Genomic DNA, 24,123 nt, shown 5'->3' with positions numbered 1-24,123 from the left:
CCCCTGATCTGCCTCTTTGTTAGTCTCAGCCAATCCTATGGGAGGGCACTCTGATTGGATCAGGCTACCACTTCTGATGATGTCAGCAGACTTTTTTTTTTTTTAGGCAAACAGCATGCCGAGTTACAGCTTCAGGCTGGAATACAGTAAGATTTTGATATATTTATGGAGGCATGACGGGCCCAGGGGGGCTAGATGGTGGTGTTAACACTATAGGGTCAGGAATACATGTTTGTGTTCCTGACCCTATAGTGATCCTTTAAAAACAATAAACTATGATGATGATGTAGCATAGACATTATAAAATATAAATAAATGAATATCTGTTCACAGTAGTAACCATAGAAAGTTTTACAAATATTATCAATCTGATTTATGCAAGGAAACTAAACAGCGTGTTGGCTTTAAACCAGGGTCTTGGGCAAAACTTAAGGCATCAACACAAATCCTTTAACAGACGTACTATGTGGTGTTTAACATTTCTGTGAAGGATGAGTGCAGGCAACTCGAGACTTAAACAAAATAGAGAAACAAGCAGAATGGACACATCATCTTTGCTAGACCAGATCTATGGCACTGTCAGCAGAATACTAACAAGTAACATTTTTATTGTATTACTATGCTGCATGCCTTGCTTGCTTTATATCAAGTATTTATTTTCCCCTACGGTGAGAACTCCTGCCTAAGTAAAAAAAAAAAAAAAATACAAATAATAAAATACACAACATTCACAAAATAAACATTGGTGCTAACTTTCCGCATTAAAACAAGTCTATAAAACAAAGTTGCTTATGAAATCGTATGACAATATATGCAGAAACTGAAGAAGCACAGTGGATGTTCTGTTATATAGCTAAGGAAGTAAGCACATTTAATGTGGCATTGAAAAAAAAAATGATTTAATGAGTTCTAGGTTTTAATATACATGATGAAATGCATGTTTACTTGTTTTTCCACCCATGATACTTAGTGGAAATCTGTGAATACTTTGGTTATTCATAGAAAAAAAAGATCCCAAAACCCTGAGTCATTTGCTGGTACCGTTAAGCAACTTAATTTAAGTGAACTTATTGCTAAATGATTAACTCAAATGAAGAGCTTCTGAGTCATGAGCCCCTTAAAATCAATGAGAACCTGACTTATAGCTGAAGAACTGAATATTGAATTGCCGTACACCTTTACTGAAGCCAAGTGCTTTCCTTTCTGACTTTTTGACCGTAACTCAAATAAAAAAAAATATCTAAATCAATCATCCCAGTAACAGCTGCATTTCTAAACACTGCTATTCCGTGTTATTTGGCCATTTATTCTACTTTCTATATTCCGTAGTTTCTCTACAACACCGCCCACAGAGGGCAAAGGAGAATAGCTATTGAAGGATGTGCACGGATCCCAGGCCTCCTCATTGTAAAGCACTGATTTCATAGATGCTGGGTAAGCTAATAAAAGACACACGTTTCCAATTAATTCCTTTTTTTTTTTTCTCCAGCAGCAGGTTTCACAGCGGATTTGACTTTCATTTAAACCACTAATCCCACAAATGTTCTTGACCTGAAGTTAGGAGAAGCTAACCACAAACCATTTGCGTCTCTTTAGTAAAAGATAAAGGACTAATTAAAGAAAAAACACAAAAGAAAAAACAATTCTCTCAAGACAGACTAAGAACTAGAATGGAAGTCTTTGAAGACCACTTGAACAAAAAAAATTAAAAAATAAAATAAGAGGTTTTAACTCACAATTAGAGGATTAGAGGATGTTGTTATTACTGGATTCTTTGCTTCATCAATTACTAGGAGGAAAATCTACCATGACAAGTTAAATAATGACAGTACCCTAACTGAGTCTTACTGTTAGTGTAACCACCAGTAGAATGTGTCAGTCAAGAATGTTATCTGGACCAATTTGAAAGGGACACTCCAGGGTGGAAACAAATCCCACTTTTTAAAGCATTATATATACAATGTTTAAAAAAAAATAGCATAAAACCAAATTTTGTAAAAGATAAATAAAATGTAAATAAAAAGATACCTCTAAAGTTCTTTTATTTCGCTAGGTTTTAAGCTTTGTCGGGGAGCCTTGCCCAGACGAGGACCTTACTCTGCAGTACCAGGGAATGATGTACTCGGGAGAAATGCCATTTAACACAAAAAGGTGAATGGTCTTTATGTCTAATCTAAGAGCAGATGCACCACATTTTGCTAATTGCTGCAGCTATAACCACTGTATCAAGGGTTAGGGAACCTCAAAGCATCATAATTGATGCAAGAAGTAAAGGTTGTTATTGTGGAATGTCATTTTTGTGTCAAGTTATCACAAAGGAGAACAAAAGATTCTTGGTAAAGAAGCACACTAACACTTTAGATCACTTTCTCATTTTGAAGTATACTCACAAAGCATGTTGGAAATATACCACAGCTGAAATTTGCAATGTTTTATTGTTTCAGTCAAATGGATAACTTCAAAATGGCATAACGTATCTCACCAGTAAATGGAAGCATTTCAGAAAATGACAGAGTATGGTTGTTTTCTATTGGCAGGTAGAGTGAACTTTCCCTTTCTGTCGCATGCAGAGCTGTGATGGAGTACCTAAAAGTTCTACTTCTTGATAATCTGTCATTGTCTGAAAATTAGCCACACAAATCAAAGTACTGAATAGGAAAGCCAAAGAAAGCACGGTTCATTGAATAGCAGATAACAGTATATCAGATCAGACAATGAAAGACTGATAACACGCAGGCAACTTTACTAAACTAGTCATTTTAGAAGAGTCTGCTGCTTGTCTTTAGTTTACTAATGAACAATGAAGATGGAAGTCTGAAGAATACATTTTTTAACAATAGTACAAACATTACCATTTCCATGTATCCAAGAGGAAAAAAAACCAAAAAAACCAAACACTTTCATTTAAAGGTTCTAACAGAGCAATTTTAAAGGTGCTATATTATGAAGCACAGACAAATTCATATATTTGTGTCACTTTAACCAGAACTTGTCCTAATAACAAAGGATCAATGCTGTAATAAAGGTAATTGTGGAAGAACGGGAGATACGCTGTATTAAGAGCAAGTGTCAGCAAAAATATTTCTCATTGTAAGACTGAATCTCTAGCAGACTAATTTTGATGCCCATGGAAAAATAAATAAATAAATAAATAAAAAAACAGATGATTGTTCCTGTAAACAGCAAGAAAAATAAAATATGCTACCGAACGGAATAAACATCCAACACCCTCTGTATCAAGCTGTCAATGTGTCCACTGATGCACACAAACAACATCTCTCGATGTCCTAAACTGACCTTGGTTTTGGGTCCTGTCTTTAGATCGCGAAGGTTGGCAGATATTTCCTGACAAACTATCCATTGTCCATGCCACCATAATTATGTGAAGTAAGGCATCCTAGTACAGTTTATAGGAGCAAGTAATGAATCACTATATTAGGAATTTGCATTTAATTAACCAATTAATAAACCAGCTGTAATTATAATTTGGAAATGCATCGTTTTAATATCACGGCATGTTGTAGAGAGACTCAAATTGCCTCGAGCTACAACCAATTGCTTCTTCTTGGGAACAGTGTTATGCCAGGAAATCGAATGACTTCATCTCAAAATCATGTTGGTACTGCTCTCACTTGGCATATGAAAAATGCTAATTTATCATTTTGAGGCACAATATTAAAAAAGGCTGCTTAACAGCAAAACAAGTATGAACCTAAGATAAGAGAACCTTGATTTTTGCATGTTTCAAGTGACTCTCTGATACTTGAATGTATTGATAAACTAAAGTGGAGGCATGCATTTTTGACACTATACAAGAAACTACCCTGGCCCTTTCCAAGTTTCTATGTACCAAAATTCACTTTAGAAAGCTTACTTCACTCCTCTGACCCATGGCATGTACATCTCAATTAAAAAACAGCATTTCCCACATTATCAAGTATTCACACAAACCCTCATTCTTTCATGGATTGTATGGCCTACGTGCGTTTGTCAAGACTGTATTATTGACAACTATGATATCTGTTTGCGTATAACAGTAGAGTGAGCACCTAAAGATAGTGTCAAACGTCTATGATCAAATTAATTTATATCATGGAGTGTGATGACTAATTACCATAACATTCAGTACATAATTACAATCAACATACTGTAAATACTCACAGTTGTAATCAATGATGATTTGATACGGATGTGATAGTTTCTTTCATTAAACATGTCAAGTTTGTTTGACATATCATTTTTTTGTGTTTTTTTTTAGATTAATGTGAAAAAAAAATATCAGCTGCTTGTTTTAAAACTGAAAATACATACAAAATGTCCATGGACCAGCAGTAGACAATATGCAACTCTACACCTATTGAACCAAGTCACCTATGATAGTCAACATTTTGCAGAGAATAAACTTGCTGGGTATCATGATACCTCTGTTGTTGAATATATATAAAAAAAAAAAAAGAATGGGGGGCAGAGCTTGACTGCCAAGCTAAGCAGACAGGTGCTGGGTGGGCTGCTGCATTTTCAGCCACAAACACAGTGAAAATCCAGGACTACAAGCCTGAACTCACTCGATTGTGCACTACATGAGTGGGGAGTGAACTGCCAAATCAGGGGATACTTTAACTGACACTCTGTTACCAGGAGCTGGCATAGCGGGCATGCGGCCTACTGCGAAGGAGCTGGGGAGAGGCAGACGCTCTCCTCGCTCCATAGTCAACAGAGCAGACTTGTCACTTTCCCAACAACCCTTCACCCCTTGGACCAGTGGGATTCATCCCAGTCCCCACAGGGGTGCAGAACCACTTCTACTTGCTGAATTCAATGGTTTCTGCAGAGCTGTCTCCTTGCCTCCTTCCCTCCAAACTTTCATGCTGTGGGCGTCACAGGAAAACTGTCTCTCTCAGGCTTTTGAAAGAATATGGGCACAATTTTGGCACAAGATTCAGAGATGTATTTAGAGACTCAGAGCTGCGCCTGCAATTCAGCCTGATATCCCACCCCTTGTTAACAAGCTGCGGCCCACTGGGTGTGGCTCTGCACTGACAGGGGTGAAGTGAAGGCAGGCATCTCGGAATGCACTTAGGAGCTGCAGGCTCAGTCCTGCCATGGATCACTATCATCCTGGGCCATGGTCCAACCGGGGACAGTACCCCAAGCACAACTTACACCGTTGGAAGGCCACTACTCATAATATGACAAAACTTCATGGTCGAGGGCCTCGGGACCTAGTCCTGAGTGTTACCCATGATGGGATTGATGAGACTGGGCTGTATTAGGGCTTGGGGCTGGTGGGGTGCAGATAAGCGGGACCTGTGCCATTACTATTATCCACTATTGCCCACCCTATGAGAGTAATAGGCTGAATCTCATGATACACTTTTGCCTCTATAGACACAGCTCTCTACCTTCCTGTGGCATTTGCATATGTTCCTTCACTTGTTTCCCTTCACATTCTGTCTCCATATGCCATTAGCTCCCAGTGGTACTACACATGGTTTACTTACCGATAAGTATGTCATCATTCTGGGCAGTACATTCATGTTCTGCTTTAGCCTTATCTACTTTACCTTAGCATGTATATTTGTCTACACTCGTATGTTTATCATGTGTAGTCAGGATACCGCAATGATCTGACTCAACGCAGTTTAATCTGTTATACTAATCTAAAAAGTGCAGCCCCTACAGTTATTATGGTTAATTTAAATATGTGTTATTTAACTTAGTATGGTTCTACTCACCTTTGATCCACCATGTCTACACCTCTTGATTAAATGCCTTGCCTGTATCATGCCAGTAGACACTCTTGTCTTGCTAGACTTATCTTAGCATTTATAGATCTATAAAATACTCTGCATGTTTTGCATTTTTCCTGCAACAGTATAAGTGCCACCCTATACCATGCCTTTAGACATATTTGCCTAGCTTGATTTTTCATGTTATAGATTATTAATTTGGAGGGGTTTTTTTTTTTTATTATGAATTTGCATATGTGTACAATTGCCATAACTTTACATGCCTCAAAAAAGGAAAGATTGACAAAAAAAATTTTTTATGTGGTATGTGGTAAATAGTGTCCCTTAAGTGAAAATTGCAACATTATTTTTCTTTATCGTTCCTCCTTAATAGTGGTATATTTTTTATTGCTGGCTTGTTCCTTTAAATAAAAAAAAATAAAATAAAAAAAAACATGAATAATTGTTTATTAAACTTGGAGAGTAGATAAGCATATTAGTTTTGGTTTGTGATTCTTAATTCTGCCCGTCGCACCATAAAAATAGATGATTGATGGCTAGGGGACAGCCACTAAATGCTGATTTTATTCACAGAATAAGTGAATAGTGTCCAATAGAGGGAATAAAAATAGGAGAAGTAAGAAATATAATATATGAAATAATATATACTTTCTCTTACTGGACTTACTTTCTCTACTAGACAGCCACTAGAGGTCACTTCCTAGTTTCTAGCACAGGAAACCTGTGCTAGAGCGTCGCTGGATGTCCTCACGCTGTGTGAGGACCTCCAGCGTCGCTCAAAACCCCATAGGAAAGCATTGAAATGTTTTTTCAATGCTTTCCTATGGGGAGACGTAATGCGCATGCGCGGCATTTCCGCGCATGCGCATTAGATCTCCTCGGCCGGTGGGCGAGATCAGTCTCGCCCACCGGCCGACGCAATCACAAGGAAGAGTGTCGCGGAGGAGGAGACAGTGGCGAGGGACATCGCCGCTGCTTCAGGTAAGTCTCTGAAGGGGTTTTCACCCCTTCAGTAACCGGGGATTGGGGGGTGGGAGAGGGACCCTCCAGTGCCAGAAAAACGGATCGTTTTTCTGGCACTGGAGTTTCCCTTTAAGTGTGAAGAGTGTGTCCTATTTTTCAATTTTTTAAATAAAGTGCAGATTTTAATAGAAATTGACACTTTTATAAATTCCGCTAGTTACACCACGTGACTTTTATAGTGGACAATGTTACTTCCTGGTTTGGTTAGCTTACTTGAACTGAACTCAAGAGGCAGCAATTGCCCAAAGCACCTACCTTGTAAAGTCTTCTCATGGAGCTACATTGGGGAGTCTATGATTGGACAGTCTCATAAAGTGTAGGGTTATAAGAGGAGGGCTTGCAAAGGCTGCAGACAAGAGAACTGCAGGTTTTGCAAGCTGTTTTTAGATCTAACTCCAATGAAAAAAATCATGATTTAAATGCATGCATGGTTTTTATTTGGGGTATATCTATTAAACAGTGATTTTTATTTATTTTATATTTGGGTGGTGGAGTGCCCCTTTTAAATAAATATGTATACGTAATATTTATATGACATGTCTATTTTGCAGTGTACAGGTTGGTGCATTTCCATGCTCGTTTGGTGTACTTAATGAATTTTCCTGAATCTTTGTTAAAATAATTTGGACAAGCCAAACCACCATATGGCTGAAATGTGTTTGTCCCGAAAAAAAATTCATTATTTATTTTTTTTACAAAGTTGTACGCCCAATACAATTTTTTCCACCATACACAAGTCTATTCTTTATTGCAATTGTTGCAATTAACTTCCTCCTCTTTCTCTTAAAATGAACCTAATAAAGTATGCTTTACAAAAACAAGAAAGAAATGCCAAGCTTCTTTATTTGTCCAACACAAATTTGAAAAATATGATCATCCATGTTCAATCACATGGTACTACCTCTGTCGGATCCCTTTTGATGGGATTTATTTACTTTGGCCTTCATCCACCGTCAAAATCATTATATGCATGAAAGTTCCTGCCAGCTTTTGATCCTTCTTCGTTAATATTAAGAGATAACGCAGCTCCCAGTTTTACCAAAAGGAACGGGGGGGGGGGGGGGGGGAGGGGGGGGAGGGTGAGGGGGGAGACTGTGACTACAACAATGAAATTAATTTACTATGATATACACAGTAATGATTAAATCAGATACATGAGCAAGCCCACACCCTCTGAATCATTAAATCACCTTTGATGCATTTCCCTTGTCCCTTTTTTCTTAATTTTCCTTGATGTAAAGTCTGGATGCAAACTGTAATCTTCTCTTAAACTATTCATTAAACAGATCCGGCCAAACTGTAAAACCTTTCAAAGGTTAAAGAACTGAAGCAAAGCGTCCTCTCTCTGTAACCTCATATTTTGTTGTGTTGTCTCCTGCCTATTTTTTTGCTGACACATTGAGCTTTTTTTGGTTTTCTAGTAATTAGCAGCATTAGATTCTGTGTCACGAGCCCAAAAGGTAAAATAAATCCACTTACCATTAACACATTCAAAGACATCACAGCACTGTCCTGAAGTCCCATTGCCTCTAGAAACTATCCTGGGGATTGATCCAGGTTCGCAAACAGGAAAAGTGCAGAGACCAGATAGGCACTCACATCTATGAATGAGAGAATGGTGAACTTTATGTTAATTATGAAGCTCTATTAGACATCAACAAAATTGAAATTACAGGTAAACACTGGCTGTTTCATAAGATATTTGTAAGCATTTGCATACAATATACTAGATAAAAACAGAAAAAAAAATCAGCACTTGTAAAATACCGATGCAGTTCAAGAGGAAGCTAAACTATCAAATCCAGGGTTTTAGATTGTCTGGTACAAGATGAGAGAAAAAACTAAAAGGTGTAGCGCCTGAGCTATCACTTTTAAGGAGCTTAGGTTCAGCTCCATATCTCTCTCTTTTATATATGGAGCAACATCTATATCATCTATATGCTAGAGTGTGGATCATACCACTTCACACTAAATCTGTGGAGCCACTGTTTAGGCTCCATAAAAAGTGAGTGCACATCTTACACTACCCTTACTGCTGCTAATTGGTCTGGCATACTACACTATATATATATTTTTAATTTCCTTTCACATATCCACTACTATGAGGACTATACACGGATCCTGCAGCACATTATATCCCTAGGCGGTGATCATTCCGCCCAAGAGTTCAAGTTGGAGCTAAACCTAAGCTCCTTAAAAGTGACACCTCAGGTGCTGGACATAATATTCTGTCCAGCCAGTGATAGCCAGATTTATAATTAATTTTGCATTAATCTTGTGAATTTGAAAAAAAAATAAAAAATGTCCTTATACTACTCACTTCTTGGCTACCAGACCTGTGTACTCAGCTCAGGACAAGCAAAAATGAGTTACTCAAGACAGTAAAAAAAAAAAAAAAAAAAAAAAAGAACATTACCAGTTATGTTGTTTCAAAATCATAGGTGTTGCTAGGGGAGCTTTGGAAGCGAAAGTTCAGGAAGTGGGACTTCTCAGCCCCAGATCTCTACAGGCAGCGGAAAGGCCAGGAGCATATTAGTGTTTTTGATTTTGAATTTGTTTACCCAAACCAGCTACCTCATAAAAAAAATGCTCACACGTTTATTGCTCCCTAGGGCTCCTAAGGGTGGTTCCCCACAGACAATTGTCAGGAGAGGTGTCACCGAACAGACCATTGCTGCATACCGCTCATTTAGGTAGATAGCATTTTGAGTTTAAATTGAATACCCGTGCTTGTTTCCACTTATGCTTTATTGACATCTTGGAGAGAATAAGTGGCACACTGTTCATAAGTAGAGAGGAGGAGACATAGCGGGTGTAAATAAGTCATGATATACCAATTAGTGTAAGGACTAATTATAAAGTTTTGCTTTGGGCTCAAGCCCCAGGTGCTCCTGAAACACCTTTGTCCAAAATACAATTCTGTGATTAATGAATGAGCAGTGTAGTTTAATTAAATTCCTTATACAGAAGAGGAGTCCTTTTCTTTGGAAGCAATGTGTCTGAATTGCACAACATCAAAGTTTAAAGCCCCATTACAATATTAGGTGAAAAGAAGGCAAACCAAAGAGCTGGGCACATTTCATGTCTCCTTCTGATGATTGGTCAACAGCTACCATAACTGTGAGTAACGAGCAAGAAATACAAATAAAGACATGTTTCATTCCCCTCTTGAGGGCCTGATTCCTACCACCATTAAATACCAGGGCAACTGTCCTGACTCCTATTATCGTACAACATTAGCAGTGGATGTTCTCAGCTCTTCTCTGCCTCACTAGTGAAACTTCTGGGTATTGTGCAATGTCCCACAAAGTAAACCACAGGTAAGTTTCAGCAGTGGGGAGGAGCAGAGCGCAGAGCATCCATTAGTGTAATATTAGTAAGGACATCCATCCTGCAATGTAAAAGTGAATGTGGCTTTAGTGTTAACAGCCTCATGGCAGATGGGTGGAACATTTGAAGTCTCTTTTCATCTTAATGCAGCTTAACACTGTGAAGGCCCCTCAGATCCCTGGGCCCTGGCGTGACTGCATTGCTACTGGTTGTGCCCTTAATTCTTTAGATTTTGTTTGGAAGATATGTGATGATGATGATGAATTTAGAATTAAGATATCAACACATAACCAATTAAATAAATGTGTGGTTCGTTACCTACATATAGTCTTTTTGTAACAAAATATGTAAACACAAATGAATTTAAACTAATTGAAGAGTTCATACCTATAGTAGTATATACAGCATTGTATTTCTGAAATGGAAATGTCACGTTAACGGCACAGTCTAAATTATAACACTAGCTTAACTTTGTAATTGGACTTGGAGTTAACCAGGAATCATACTGAAAGTTAAACTCTAATGTTGTTTGAGAGACCACGATGTTTTATGAATTTTTCGGCAATTAAAATGACATTAACAACCACTTCTGAGGTTGTTGAGGACAAAATAAAATAAAATAAAAAATAAACATAACATTATCTACACAATTGCTATGAGCTTAATTAGAAAAAACATTTGCAATACAAAATGTAGGTAAACTTCATATTTATTAAGGCTTGGGATCATTGTTTTCTGATTTTTAGCGGTATGGTTTCAATGAATGCTTAAGGCACAAACAAATATGTATACATATTTTTAGTTTTTTACATAGTAATTACTTTTTAGATTTTTTGAACACTTTATTTTATATTTTCCTAATTTATACCATCTCCTTAATTTTAAAACACGTATTTCTTGCTGTTTAATTTGGGTGAATACATTAGGCCTCCCAACTGTCCTATTTTTGGCAGCACAGTCCTAATTTTGCTAAACAGCATAGCATGAGCGCTCCATTAGACACGCTCCTCAAATGTGGGTAACTTTTTTTTCAAACTATTTTATTGTCTTATACACACACATTTCCTAACAACCTATGGAATGTTGCATTTGAAAAATTTAATAATAACAAAAGTAAAATTATGTTATGTTGTACATAACATACAGTTAAAACAATATTTAAACTCATACTTATACCATAGTCTGTTTCAAATTAAATCTACAAAATAAAACTAAAAAAAACAAACAATGCACTCAAATTAAGTAGAGATGTACCACGCAAAATCGATAAAGAAAATCAATTTGTACTTTGAAAAGTATTGTGAATAAGGTTTCTAATACAGAATCAAGAAAGTGGTTGCAGGGCTCCCTGCAAAAAAAAAAAAAAACTAAAAAGATAAACCTTGCACTCCACACTCCTTATATTGGGAAGACTTAACCCAGCCTCAACGAAACACATAAGAAAGTTTAGATTGGCACAATATCAGAGTGGATGTACCATGTTACATGCAAGTATGAAGAATGGTCTGTGAGGCAGCTACTGAACCCATTTGAATAAACCAATAATGTTGTTGAATATTGCCATAAAAACTAACGAAAACAGACATCTCCAGGGACAGTGGTACCAAAAAGTGTAGGAGGGATTCAATATAATATCTTTCACAAATTCTTTTATTCGAGAATGATTCCAAAAACAGTTAAGTCCTCCTCCCCACATTTCAGGCATTTAGAAGCATCGGTCATATTTGGAATTCAGGAGCTAGGTAAGCATGCAATGCAATTCATCTACACATCTCTTGGTACTAAAGAAGGGGGAAGTGATTTGTTCATCACAGTCAGAACATTGTTGGTAGAAAAGAAGTGAAGTGATGCTGTCCATTTGTGAATATGGCTGGTAGGCAGGCCCGGACTGGCCATCGGGCACACCGGGCAAATACCCGGTGGGCCGCGGTGGCCATGGGCTCGGATAGTGCCGGCCCTGCATAGACCGGCAGGGGAGATCCTGGGACCTCCCCTGCCGGTCTATGCAGGGCCGGCACTATCCGAGCGCCGGACCCGCTGTTTTCCATGGAGGGCCGGTGGGGCGATCTCCCCACCGGCCCATTTAAATAGACATTGCAGCTGGGGAGGGAGAGGACCCAGCGGAGCTCTATCTTGCAGCTCCGACGGGTCCTCTCGCGAGATCCGGTGCGTTGCCATGGCAACGACCGGATCTCGCCAGAGTGAACTCTAGCCCGCAGGCTAGAGTTCACTCACCCACTGGACCACCAGGGATGGTGTCACCGTGCTGGTCACTCCCTCCCAGGCTAAAGGTAAGAAGGGAGGAGGGGATATAATGCATGCTTATTAGATGTTTGTTTTTTTACCCCCCCAACACACAATCCCTTTTAAAATTCACCCACATCACCCTCACCCACATCACACTCAGCACCCTCACCCACATCACACTCAGCACCCTCACCCACATCACTCTCAGCACCCTCGCCCACATCACCCTTACCCACATCACACTCAGCACCCTCACCCACATCACACTCAGCACCCTCACACACATCACTATCAGCACTCTCACACACATCACTCTCAGCACCCTCACCCACATCACACTCAGCACCCTCACACACATCACTCTCACCCACATCACACTCAGCACCCTCACAGACATCACTCTCACACACATCACTCTCACACACATCACTCTCACACACATCACTCTCAGCACTCACACATCACACACAGCACTCTTACACACATCACACTCAGCACCGTCACACACATCACCCACACATCACTCTCACACAGCACCCTCACACACATAACCCACCCACACAAATCACACACAGCACCCTCACACACAAATCACACACACAGCACCCTCACAAATCACACACAAATCACACACACAGCACCCTCACAAATCACACAGCACCCTCACAAATCACACACAGCACCTTCACACACAAAGCACCCTTAAACACAGCACCCTCACACACAAATCACACCCACAGCACACCCACACACACAGCACACACACACACACACACAGCACCCTCACACACATACAAAACATCCTCACACACATCACACACAGCACCCCTCAAACACAGCATCCATCACACACACATACTGCACCCTTCACATACACACTACACCCCTCACAGACACTCACTGCACCCCTCACACATACACATAGAACCCCAACACACTGCACCAAACACACACACACACACACAATACTTCCAAACATATTTATATTATATATATATATATATATATATATATATATATATATATACACACACAATATATACACCACAGCACCCCTCACACACATATTGCACCACTAAACACATTACATTCCAGACACACACTAGATCCCTTACCCAACTCTGGATCATATACACACACACTAGATCCCTATATACACTCTGATTCCGTTATATACACAAACTCACTAGATCTCCTACACATTCTGGGTCCTTCAAACACACACTAGACTCCTGTATATATATATATACACACACACACACACACACACACACACTGCACCACCTACACACACACACACCCTGCATTCCTAACATACACACTCTGGATCCCTTATACACACACTAGATTCCTTGTAAACAAACACATGCTACACCCCTAAACACACACTCTCTACAACCACTACATCACCTATATGCACACACACTATAGCCTGTATGCACACACTTACTACATCCCCTATACACACATTCTCTACAGCCCCTAGCCACATATGCATTACATTACACCACAAACACAACACGACTAAAACCGCCTTATTACACAATACCACACCACAATCGGCTCACTCTACACACACAATCCCACAAGCAGGCTCCAAACACATGCACAATACTCTTTCCTGGCCCTTTTATCTCCTGGTATCCATTTATAGAGACACCAGAGACAAGTTGCAAGGAAACAGTGCAAGCATGTTATTAAATTTGCTTGCACTGTGCAGAACAAATACAGGTGTTTTTTTTTTCTCATGCTAGAGCTCTTTAGCAGAGCTCTGCCCTGGAAGAGGATTGACCCAACGCTCACTTTGATAGGGGGCGTGTTTGTCATTGGTGATGACGAAACACACCCTCTCTGCCCCGCCCCCTTCTTAGTGGGCCGCTGTGCTAAAGAAATGCCCGGGCCGAATTTTTCTCCCAGTCCGGCCCTGCTGGTAGGGATAGTATTAAACAGGACTGTTCGAATATGACCATGTAAACAAATAATAGATTAGTGGGGTGTCGAGGGGTTTCAAATGATTGAGTTGAACGAGACCAGTTATTATTTTCTTGGTGAAGTGAAACTTGTAAATGTATTTCCAAATATGTAAAAAGGCTAAAAGAGAGATTAAAATTGTAGAGAACTTGTCTCGTAGTTGAGAAAAATGTAAAATCCTATGAAGTTGAGGGCCTGGACAACTACTTATACAGGTGAGGAGCATTTTCGTAAAAATCTGAGAATGTTGATAAAGAAGGATTAAAAAGAAATGTAATCTTGAATATTGCTTCTAAATCTTGAGTTGGATTCTTGTAAATTTCCAAGTTCAAATGATAGAAAATAATAAGGGGTTGTTTTTAACATTCATGCAGAATTGTTGTTCCAAAGAGTTCTTAAAGAATGCATCATGTTGTGAAAACTAGTCCAAAACATGGCAAAATCTCTCTGCTAAGTTATATTTGAATATGTAGTGAATAGTAACCCAGATTAAATATGGCTTGCTGCAACAGTGTCAGAGCCACCCTCAACCTTCTCCCTTTCCATTGGAAAGTGGTAACAGAAAGTGCAAAAGACATTGCATTTTATAATCATAGGAAGGGTTTGTAGTGGGTATGCTCGTTTGGGGAATAAAATAGCTTTTAAAAGGCATGCTCTGTCTGATATAATGTGAGAATTGCGCCTCCAGCTCTTTGATTTTTGATACATTTAACTGTTGGTGAATTATAAATTAGTAATATGTCTAGGAATTAGGACACCAATATATTTTATGTGTGAGTTTGACCATTGAATTGTATCAAGAGCATGAGGAGGCCACATGGGTTTTGAGTAAAGGTCTAAGGCTGTGGATTTGAACCAATTAACATGATAACCCATGATTAGGCTGAAAAGATCTTATGCATAAGAATTGGAATTCAAGTGTTTACTTGGCTTAAACCAACATAAATCTCAGGTGAGGTATCTGGTTTAAGTAAAATATGGATCAAAGGGTCTAGTGAGATATTAAAAATTTGGGGTGATCCTTAGCAGACCCCTTGTTCTATAAGAACCAGGGATGAGTCATAACTATTAATTGTTAATATAGTCAAGGGTGAATTGTGTAGATTTTATTTTTATAAATTTAAAGAAAGGAACACCAAAAGAATACCTTTAATACATTGTCTGTCCCTAGTAAATCCCAATTGTTGAGAATGTAAAGTATCAGGTAGAAATCTTTGTATTATGTGGCCAATAATTTTAGAAAGACAGTTCAGGTCTTAATTAAGTCATGTGATAGGATAAGAGAGTCAACCAATTGCGCATTTTAACCCCACATTTTTGTAATAGATGGTTTAAAAGGTCTTGGGGAAGCTAGGGATATAATCAACTTGTTAGTTTTATTTCCCCAATGATAGAAATGATTTGTGGAATATTAAATGTTTAGGTGTTTTCTGAAAGAATCACATGTAGAAGCTCCTTAGTTTTAAAGTAATGTGATTTAGTTTCCAGGGATGGTGACGTGGAAAAAGCCAGATGCTCATGGCAAACGACAGTTCCACTTCGGCTGCATAGGAAATCTGACCTATCATGACATCATTAGAAGATATTCACAAAAGCATTGGATCATCCATTCAAGTAGTTTGTCCATATGGCTTCCTACTTAAAGGAATCTGAAGAGCAAAGGTATGCAGGAAAGTACCAGAGGGGAGACTTCTTAACTGTTGCAGAGTAATAAGGGCATGACCTTAGAAAATAATGTTTGAAAATAAATTAGTATGTAATATATGTGATAAAAGGGAGGATTGAGATAGGAAATAGTCAGGAGGTGATAAGGAGGGAGGGGGCCGGGCCATTTGTTTATATTGCAAAATACACTATATAATACAGTGTGAGGTATCCAGGAGCTAATCAATAAAATAGATAAATAATAAATGGATAATTGATATTAATAAAACGTTATAACACACATAAATGTCCAAATGGTATAAGTCCAAAACAATATTGAATGAATATGTATGGTATAGGTATCCCTAACCCTGATTGTGAGAACAACACAGGGTGGATGGTACCAATGCCAAGTTATAAACCTTTCTAAGGATAAAAGATCAAGATAATCTCTGATGAAGTAGGGCTACATCTCTACGAAATGCCAGTAGACAATCTAAAGCTCGAATCAAGCACAGCTACTGCCAGTCAGAATCTCTCTGCAAACACTCCTATCCACTTCGGATTCCGGACCCGTTGAAATCATCATCCCGTGAGACCAGTGCCTATCCCTCGATGTGAGTTCTGAAGTGGAACGCACTGTGACATGATCTTGTATCCTTATAAAAGTATATAACTTGGCATTGGTACCAACCACCCTGTGTTGTTCTCACAATCAGGGTTATGGATACATATACCATACATATTAATTCAATATTGTTTTGGACTTATTTAAGTGTTTTATATTTAAGTGTTTTATAATGTTTTTTTTAATATTAACCATTTATTATTAATCTATTTTATTGATCAGCTCCCAGATACCTCACACTGTATTATATAGTGTATTTTGCATTGTTTTTAAAGGTTTTGGTGAATCCCTTTTTTCCTTTCCAGTTTTAGAGCTACTCTCTTCTGTCTTATTCCCTCTTCTCTCTATATATTCAGTCTTTGAATTTCAGAATTAATTCAGAAATTTCAGAATAAATTCTCCATGTTTCAGTCAGATGAAGTTGGTATTTAAGGAAATTAATTAGCAGTCCATCAGTCCACGGGGAGGAGAAGACTGAAGATACCAATCTGTTGGAGCTGTCCAGGAAATCAATTAAATCACCACCAATAATTATATTAGAGGTTGAAAAGGAGGTAATATGTTCATAAAGAAGAGTGAAAAAATACATTATTTGCACGGTTTGGTGCATACAGATTAACTAATAGATAACTTGCTGTGCCAGAGTAACATCTAATATGATGTATCTGCCTTCTCTATCAAGAACATGGGGTTAAATCTCTATGGACAAAATGGGATGGACTAGTGTAACTACCCCTCTGGCATTAGATGGAGCTGATACACTATGAGAGATCCAGTCAGTGAAATAATTTTTGTTCCCCCTCCTATCACAAGGATAGCCAAAAGGTAGATCCCCATTTGCCGTACAACTCCCACAATTATTTGCAAACTGGGGATCTACCATTTGCTCATCATTGTATGGCTGTATTTAGCACTGAACAGTGTTTGTGTGTTTAAATGTAAGCATGTTGTGTGGAGTATATGTGTATAAATGTATGATATATTTTTGTATACTATTGCCATTTAAAAGCAGTGGTTTACTTGTGTGTTGCATTTGCCTTTGAATGTGGGTGTGTGTCTGTATGAATTGTGGACGTTTGAATGCTGAGATGTAAGCACATATGCATGTACACTGCCACACACATGTACACTGCCACACACATTATATATACATATATATATATATATATATACACACACACAGACACAAACACAGATACACACACTGTGACACATACATATAAACATGTACAGACATGCAGATACGTTGATACACAGACACAAACAAATCCACATGGGTGAACACTCAAATAGAAACACTGACGCATGCAAATACACAGACACACATATGCACACACTGACTCACAGATATACACAGACACAAGTTACACATACAGACACACAAATAGATGCACAGACATACATACTGACAAACCAATATATACACAGACAAACAGGTAGGTACAGTGACACAAATACAGACACAGATATACATACAGGCACACGGATAGCCACATATATGAATACACAGCACACAGATAGCCACAAAGATACACATATAGATACACAGACACACACACACATGTATATAGATAGACACACACAATGCAAAATGTACATATTTGTATGCACCCTCATGTTTACTTCTTTTTGGGTGCAGGAGGGTTTCTTCAATGGGGTCCAGTCTGCTGGTTGAGGCTATTCGGAGTCAGAGGCTCTTCCGGACTGCCTCTCTGCCTTGACTTGTCCTCCGATGCTGCTCAGTCTGTTAGATGGGAGGAAGCGAGCGGCTCTCACTTCGTCCCAGGCTGCAAATATAGGGGGGCCGCAGCGCACAACTGGGTGCATGACTGGTCCCCATCAGGTGACCCTAAGTGCATTGGCCAGCTGATGGGCCCCTGGTGTGGCCAGGGTAGTTCCACTACTGATAAAGGTTTTATGTTGAAGAAATGTAACTAGGGGTGGGCGCAAACAATCAGGGTGGATTAATTTCCCAAAGACCTAAAATCTTTAAACAAATGTAATTAAAGAACCTCAAGATCCCAGCAAATGGGGCACTAAAAAAAAAGACGAAGGAGCAAAAAAAGCTTACAGTTTTGTGGAGAGACTAAAGGGAACAGATTGTAAATAATAGAAGTGTAAAAATTGCATTAATAACATGAATAAATGACAATGTAATTTGAGAACGTTAATAGTCCAGAATGATTCAAAATTAGAGAGGGTAAAACCAGAACCTAGAACTTTCCAAGAGAGGAAGTAAACCATTAGTAGAATAATCGTCCCATATAAACTGAGACATAGAATGGTGCCACGTTATCGTGTGGTGATGCAGAGGTCGAATTATTTCAAGGTGAAAAGAAGCACAGATTCCAAATGCCCGCTCTTGATAATATTTATTCATTGAAGTACCCCTGAATCACTCTGCCTTAAATAAAATATGTAATTTATAATACAGTGTCACATTAAATGCTAACTAGTAAACCTGAAGTCTGTTTTTATGTCATAAAACAGCCCTGGCCATAAACTATGCTTTATAAGATCCCCTTTCTACCATCCAATTTCATTTATTATAGATTACTATTCAAAGCAACACTGCAGGGTGATTTTACTCATTCGGCTGAAATTGGGAACTGGCTGTAATTTCTCAGGCAATCCCTCATCTCCCATTAATTCATTGAGCAATTACACAGCAGGTTCATAATGTCATATGTGCACTTGCTCATTAATCCGTCACAGAAATGTATGACTGAACACATGCATATGCATGAGTGGTATCTAATTTCAATAAATGCTGCTTGTATGAACAGAAATGGACAGTTTTTTTCTTCAAGTGGATAAAATAATGGTTCATATGAGTGTCAGGAAGTGCCAATATTCATGGTCATTGCTCTGATGCATTGGGTGTTCCATTAGCACAAATTATTCTAATACAGCTGGTCCATGCTGCCATTTCATAAAAAAGCAAAAATACATGACTCAGTCACTCCCAACCACTATATAAAAACAGTAAGTATTTTTTTTTTATTTTTCATTAAAAAAAAAAAAAAGTACTTTTACAGAAATAACAAAGGCTAAATTGAAGGGGCATTACAGACTGGAATTCAACCATAATTAATTAGAATGCATTAAAATATGAACTTTTCTCAGTATATTTGATTTTACTTCTCTGGTCGACGTCGATGAGGAAGTGACTGAGATAGCACAGACAATCCCGTCTCTAGCTGAATCAAATAGCAAAAAATATAGTGGACCTGCTATGCAAGATTATATAATGCTGTTGGTTGTGGAAGACCCGCACTCCTGGTGTGAGGGTGTGAGCCCATGGTAATAAAAACAGCCATGAAACTGTCCTGTCATAAACACAAAAACCGCAAGTGACAAATATCTCTTCCCAGCTAAATGAATGACAAGATGTTGTCTAACCACGTTTTCCAGTTGTGAAGACCACAATTGTATGAACATATTTCCTGTTGCAATATATATTAATGTTCTGCAAAAATTGCCCTGATTGAAGTGAGTTTTACTAACAGAGAAATCCTGTCAGGAACACTTCTGTTAAACACTTTGTCAAAACACATCAAAAGGCATATGGAATGGATGGAAGCATGCACACACAGTACAAATGCAACCCTCCCATGATTCCATAAACATGGACATCTTCTTCACATAATGCTCCGTGCATAACAGTATAGTGTATGCCAGCAGATTTCATTCACATTTCTGGTTGTGTTTGAAAAGTAATGAAAATGGCAAAAATAGATCATATATAAATATATCAAACAATATCAAAATCTTTTCTTATAATATTAAATCATTTTAAAAGCTTAAGCAAAAATATAAAAATCAAGGGTATACGTTAATTCAGGGCATAATTTAAAATAATAATTAAAACAAATCAATTTTATTTAGAAAAAGTAGTGCAACCCGGGGCTACTACTCTATGCAAAAATCCCACTGTGACAATTGCTCTTTAATGGTGCTGTCAGGACACAGATAAAGCTAAAGTAATGAATATCCCGAACGCCACTAGTAATGACACAACACATCACACGAGTACAAAAAAAGTAAAATGAGAATATATTGTCACGGCTTTTCTTGTATTCTTGAGTCCCAGAAAGGAAAACGGCAATACCAGACAATCAGGACCGATCTACTTGAAGATGAAAATGCTTTCCTTTCAGTCTCACTGATGGTTGGCATGATATTAATTGATAGCAATTGCTATTAAACATACTTGCAATGGATCAATGCACTTTTGACAGCCTGTGTTTCCTCCCAAGGACTATTCTGAGCTGTGACGATGCCATTCTAATTGAAACAAGTGAAATGCAAGGCTCTAAGAATGGTGCTACTGTTCTCAGGACAAATTTCCCCTGACAATATATATTTAATAACTTGTGTCTTGGAGCGAAAAAGAAAACCAAGCAATATTTTATTCCTCACACTTCTTTATTAAACTGTGAAATAATGAAAAACAGCTTACTTTTAATAAACTATAACTATAAAAGAGCTTGTGTTATCATAGTATTATTTAGTGCTAAGCACAAAAGACATTATTTTTTATTTTTATTTTTGAAATAACGAAAACTGGAAAAAAAAGCTTTATTATATTTATTATACCTCTAACTTGTCTAGTTCATTTTATGCTTAACATTTTAAACTTTTACAGAAGCACATATGACTAATATTCGGGAGAAAAAAAACATCCTGGGCTGAAGAAAAAATAACGGCAAGAGGTGCTAAATATTTTAACTGACAACTGAGCAATGCACATTATATACTTCCACGCATATTGAATTAAACTGAGTTTGTGCTATGGATTAAAATAGCAAATATATATAATAAATGGAATTATCTGAATCCCAGTAACATGCATCCATCACCACATTGACAGTAATCAACTCCCCTATATTGAATTCTACCATTTCAGTTACAAAACATAATTAACAGTTTTAAGGTGCAAAATATTAAGACATTAATCGCTGACTGTATATTTAAGATCACTATCTTGCTGGAAGGTGAATCTCCTGCTCAGTCTGGAACATCACATCGAAGCAGGTATTCCTCTAGAATTTCACAGTATTTAATCCATTAATTTTGTTCCCAATCCAGATGACTTTCCCAGTCCCTACTGTTTAAAGTCACTTCCCCAGAAGGATGCTTTTACCATCATTCTAAACAGATTTATAGGCAATGTTGGCTTTACATCATAAATGGCATTTTGCACAGAAGCTAGATTAGTCTTTGTCAGACTTTCAGCCTGCTTACCCGACGGCTCAGCTCCGAGTGCCGCGATCTCCCCCGGCATTATGACGGACTTGTTTATATATGCGGCAGAAGTACCCACGGGATTCAGCGCATACCAATAACGTCAGGGATCAGTGTAGGAGGGTCAGGTACCCAGTGGTGTATCTTGGTTTTGTGCTGCCCTAGGCAGGACAAAATTCAGACACCCTCCCACCCCCTGCGCGCGCCACCCCCACCCAACCCTTCCCCGCCTTCTAAATACACACACACATTCACTGACAGATACGCATACACTAGCCAACAGAAACACACACTCACTAACAGACACACACACAGACACACACAGTCGGACACACTAACAGACACACACACACTAACAGACACACAGTCAGACACACACTAACAGACACAAACACTAACAGACACACACACTAACAGACACACACACACAGTCAGACACACACACAGTCAGACACACACACACTAACAGACACACACAGTCAGACACACACACACTAACAGACACACACAGTCGGACACACAGTCAGAGACACACACACTAACAGACACACACACTAACAGACACACACACACAGTCAAACACACACAGTCAGACACACACAGTCAGACACACACACACTGACACACACACTAACAGACACACAGTCAGACACACACACACTAACAGACACACACAAACACTAACAGACACACAGTCACAGACACTCACTCACATTAATACTCACTTCTCTTTTTTTTTATCTACCCCCCCCCCCCCAGCCTCCTTACCTTTGGGAATGCTTGGGGGGGGGGTTCTCCCATTCCCTGGTGGTCCAGTGGCTGCTATGCTGGGATGCTGGGCTGGGCGTGCGGGCGGCTGGCGAGGGAGCACTTCCTCTGAGCTCTCTGCTCAGCATCCTCAAGCGCCGCCCGCAGAGTGATGCTGTGAGGCGGAGCCGGAATATGATTTCAGATTCCGGCTCCCAGCCTCACTCTGCGGGCGGCGCGCGAGGGAGCTGAGCAGAGAGCTCAGAGGAAGTGCTCCCTCGCCAGCCGCCCGCCCGCCAGTGCCGCCCACCCAGCAGCCCGCCGGCATGTCTGTTAGCCGCAAGGCTAACAAGGCATTTGCCCTGGGCATTTGGGGGCGGCTTTTTTTGCCGCCCCCTGGAAAATGCCGCCCAAGGCAAATGCCTTGTTTGCCTCGCGGCTAAAACGTCCCTGCAGGTACCCCCTCGAATAGTGGTAAACTCCAAACGACTTTTATCCAATCACAGATAGCTTATGCCTATATATCCTCACCTCTCCCATTCCTTGTTACCCTGTTGCGGTTTCTTGGTAGCCTAATAGCGCGTTCCTTCTGTATAGTTGTTTGGTACCTTGACTGGCTTTTGTATTTCGTTTATCCTGCTCTCTCTTATGCATTGACCTAAGCCTGTTTCATCGTTATTCCTTACCTCTGTAATCCTTTGACCTCAGTTTGTATACTGACTCTGCCTATCTTTTGGGAAATTCAAACATGATTTGATATAGTGTTTAATCAGCAATGATGTTCTTCTCTTCATGTGTTCGTAAACCCTAGCTAGGTGACACTCAAAAGGAAGAGTAATACTGATGGATGTACTTAGAATTTTCTATACCTTTAAAGGTTGCAACTGGCCCCTGGGTTCGTAGTCCATCAAAACAACATCATTTCAAAATTAGTATTGCTGAGCACACTAAGAAGGTGTAACATACCATAATTCTGAAATTCTAGGTGTCGATCATGTAGAAGTGAATGAACACATACTCAGGATACTCAGGGGCTGGATTTACATGTCAGGTGCCTATGGTCACAACATTCTAAGTCATCTCCGTCTTTCCTACCCCCCAAAAAAGGCAGAGAATGTGAGTTTAATGTATTTATTACCTGGGCATTCAGTTATAAAAAAAAATCTAGAAATCTAGTATTAAAATTTGACAACAATATATTTATTTTATATATTTATATATTTATGTCTACAGAGCAGAGCACTCTCAGCTTTAATAAAACTATACATAAATGCTCACTATATATATATATATATATATATATATATATAAAACTACGTCTAACATTAATTTTAACCCTGCATGCATTTACACAACTGTATACACTAATATATTCACATATTCAAACAATACATTAGAAATAGAGATATAAATGTGTGTATGTGTATATATATATATATATATATATATATATATATATACACACAATATATTAGTGTATACTTCGTCTAACATTAATTTTAACCCTGCATGCATTTACACAACTGTATACACTAA

At 38.7% G+C, this 24,123-nt stretch overlaps 1 protein-coding gene across 1 annotated transcript in view; it reads right to left on the bottom strand.

Annotated features, from left to right (window-relative positions):
* The window catches only part of CRIM1 (cysteine rich transmembrane BMP regulator 1), a 650,317-nt gene that overhangs the window by 305,026 nt on the left and 321,168 nt on the right, over positions 1-24,123 (bottom strand). The window contains exon 5 of the mRNA XM_063443119.1: positions 8,253-8,374. Within this exon, the coding sequence (XP_063299189.1) occupies positions 8,253-8,374 (122 nt within the window). The remainder of the gene's footprint in view (positions 1-8,252; positions 8,375-24,123) is intronic.

Source organism: Pelobates fuscus, chromosome 2 (assembly GCF_036172605.1).
Source record: "Pelobates fuscus isolate aPelFus1 chromosome 2, aPelFus1.pri, whole genome shotgun sequence".
Lineage (NCBI taxonomy): Eukaryota > Metazoa > Chordata > Amphibia > Anura > Pelobatidae > Pelobates > Pelobates fuscus.
This window is presented reverse-complemented; position numbering and strand designations above follow the sequence as displayed.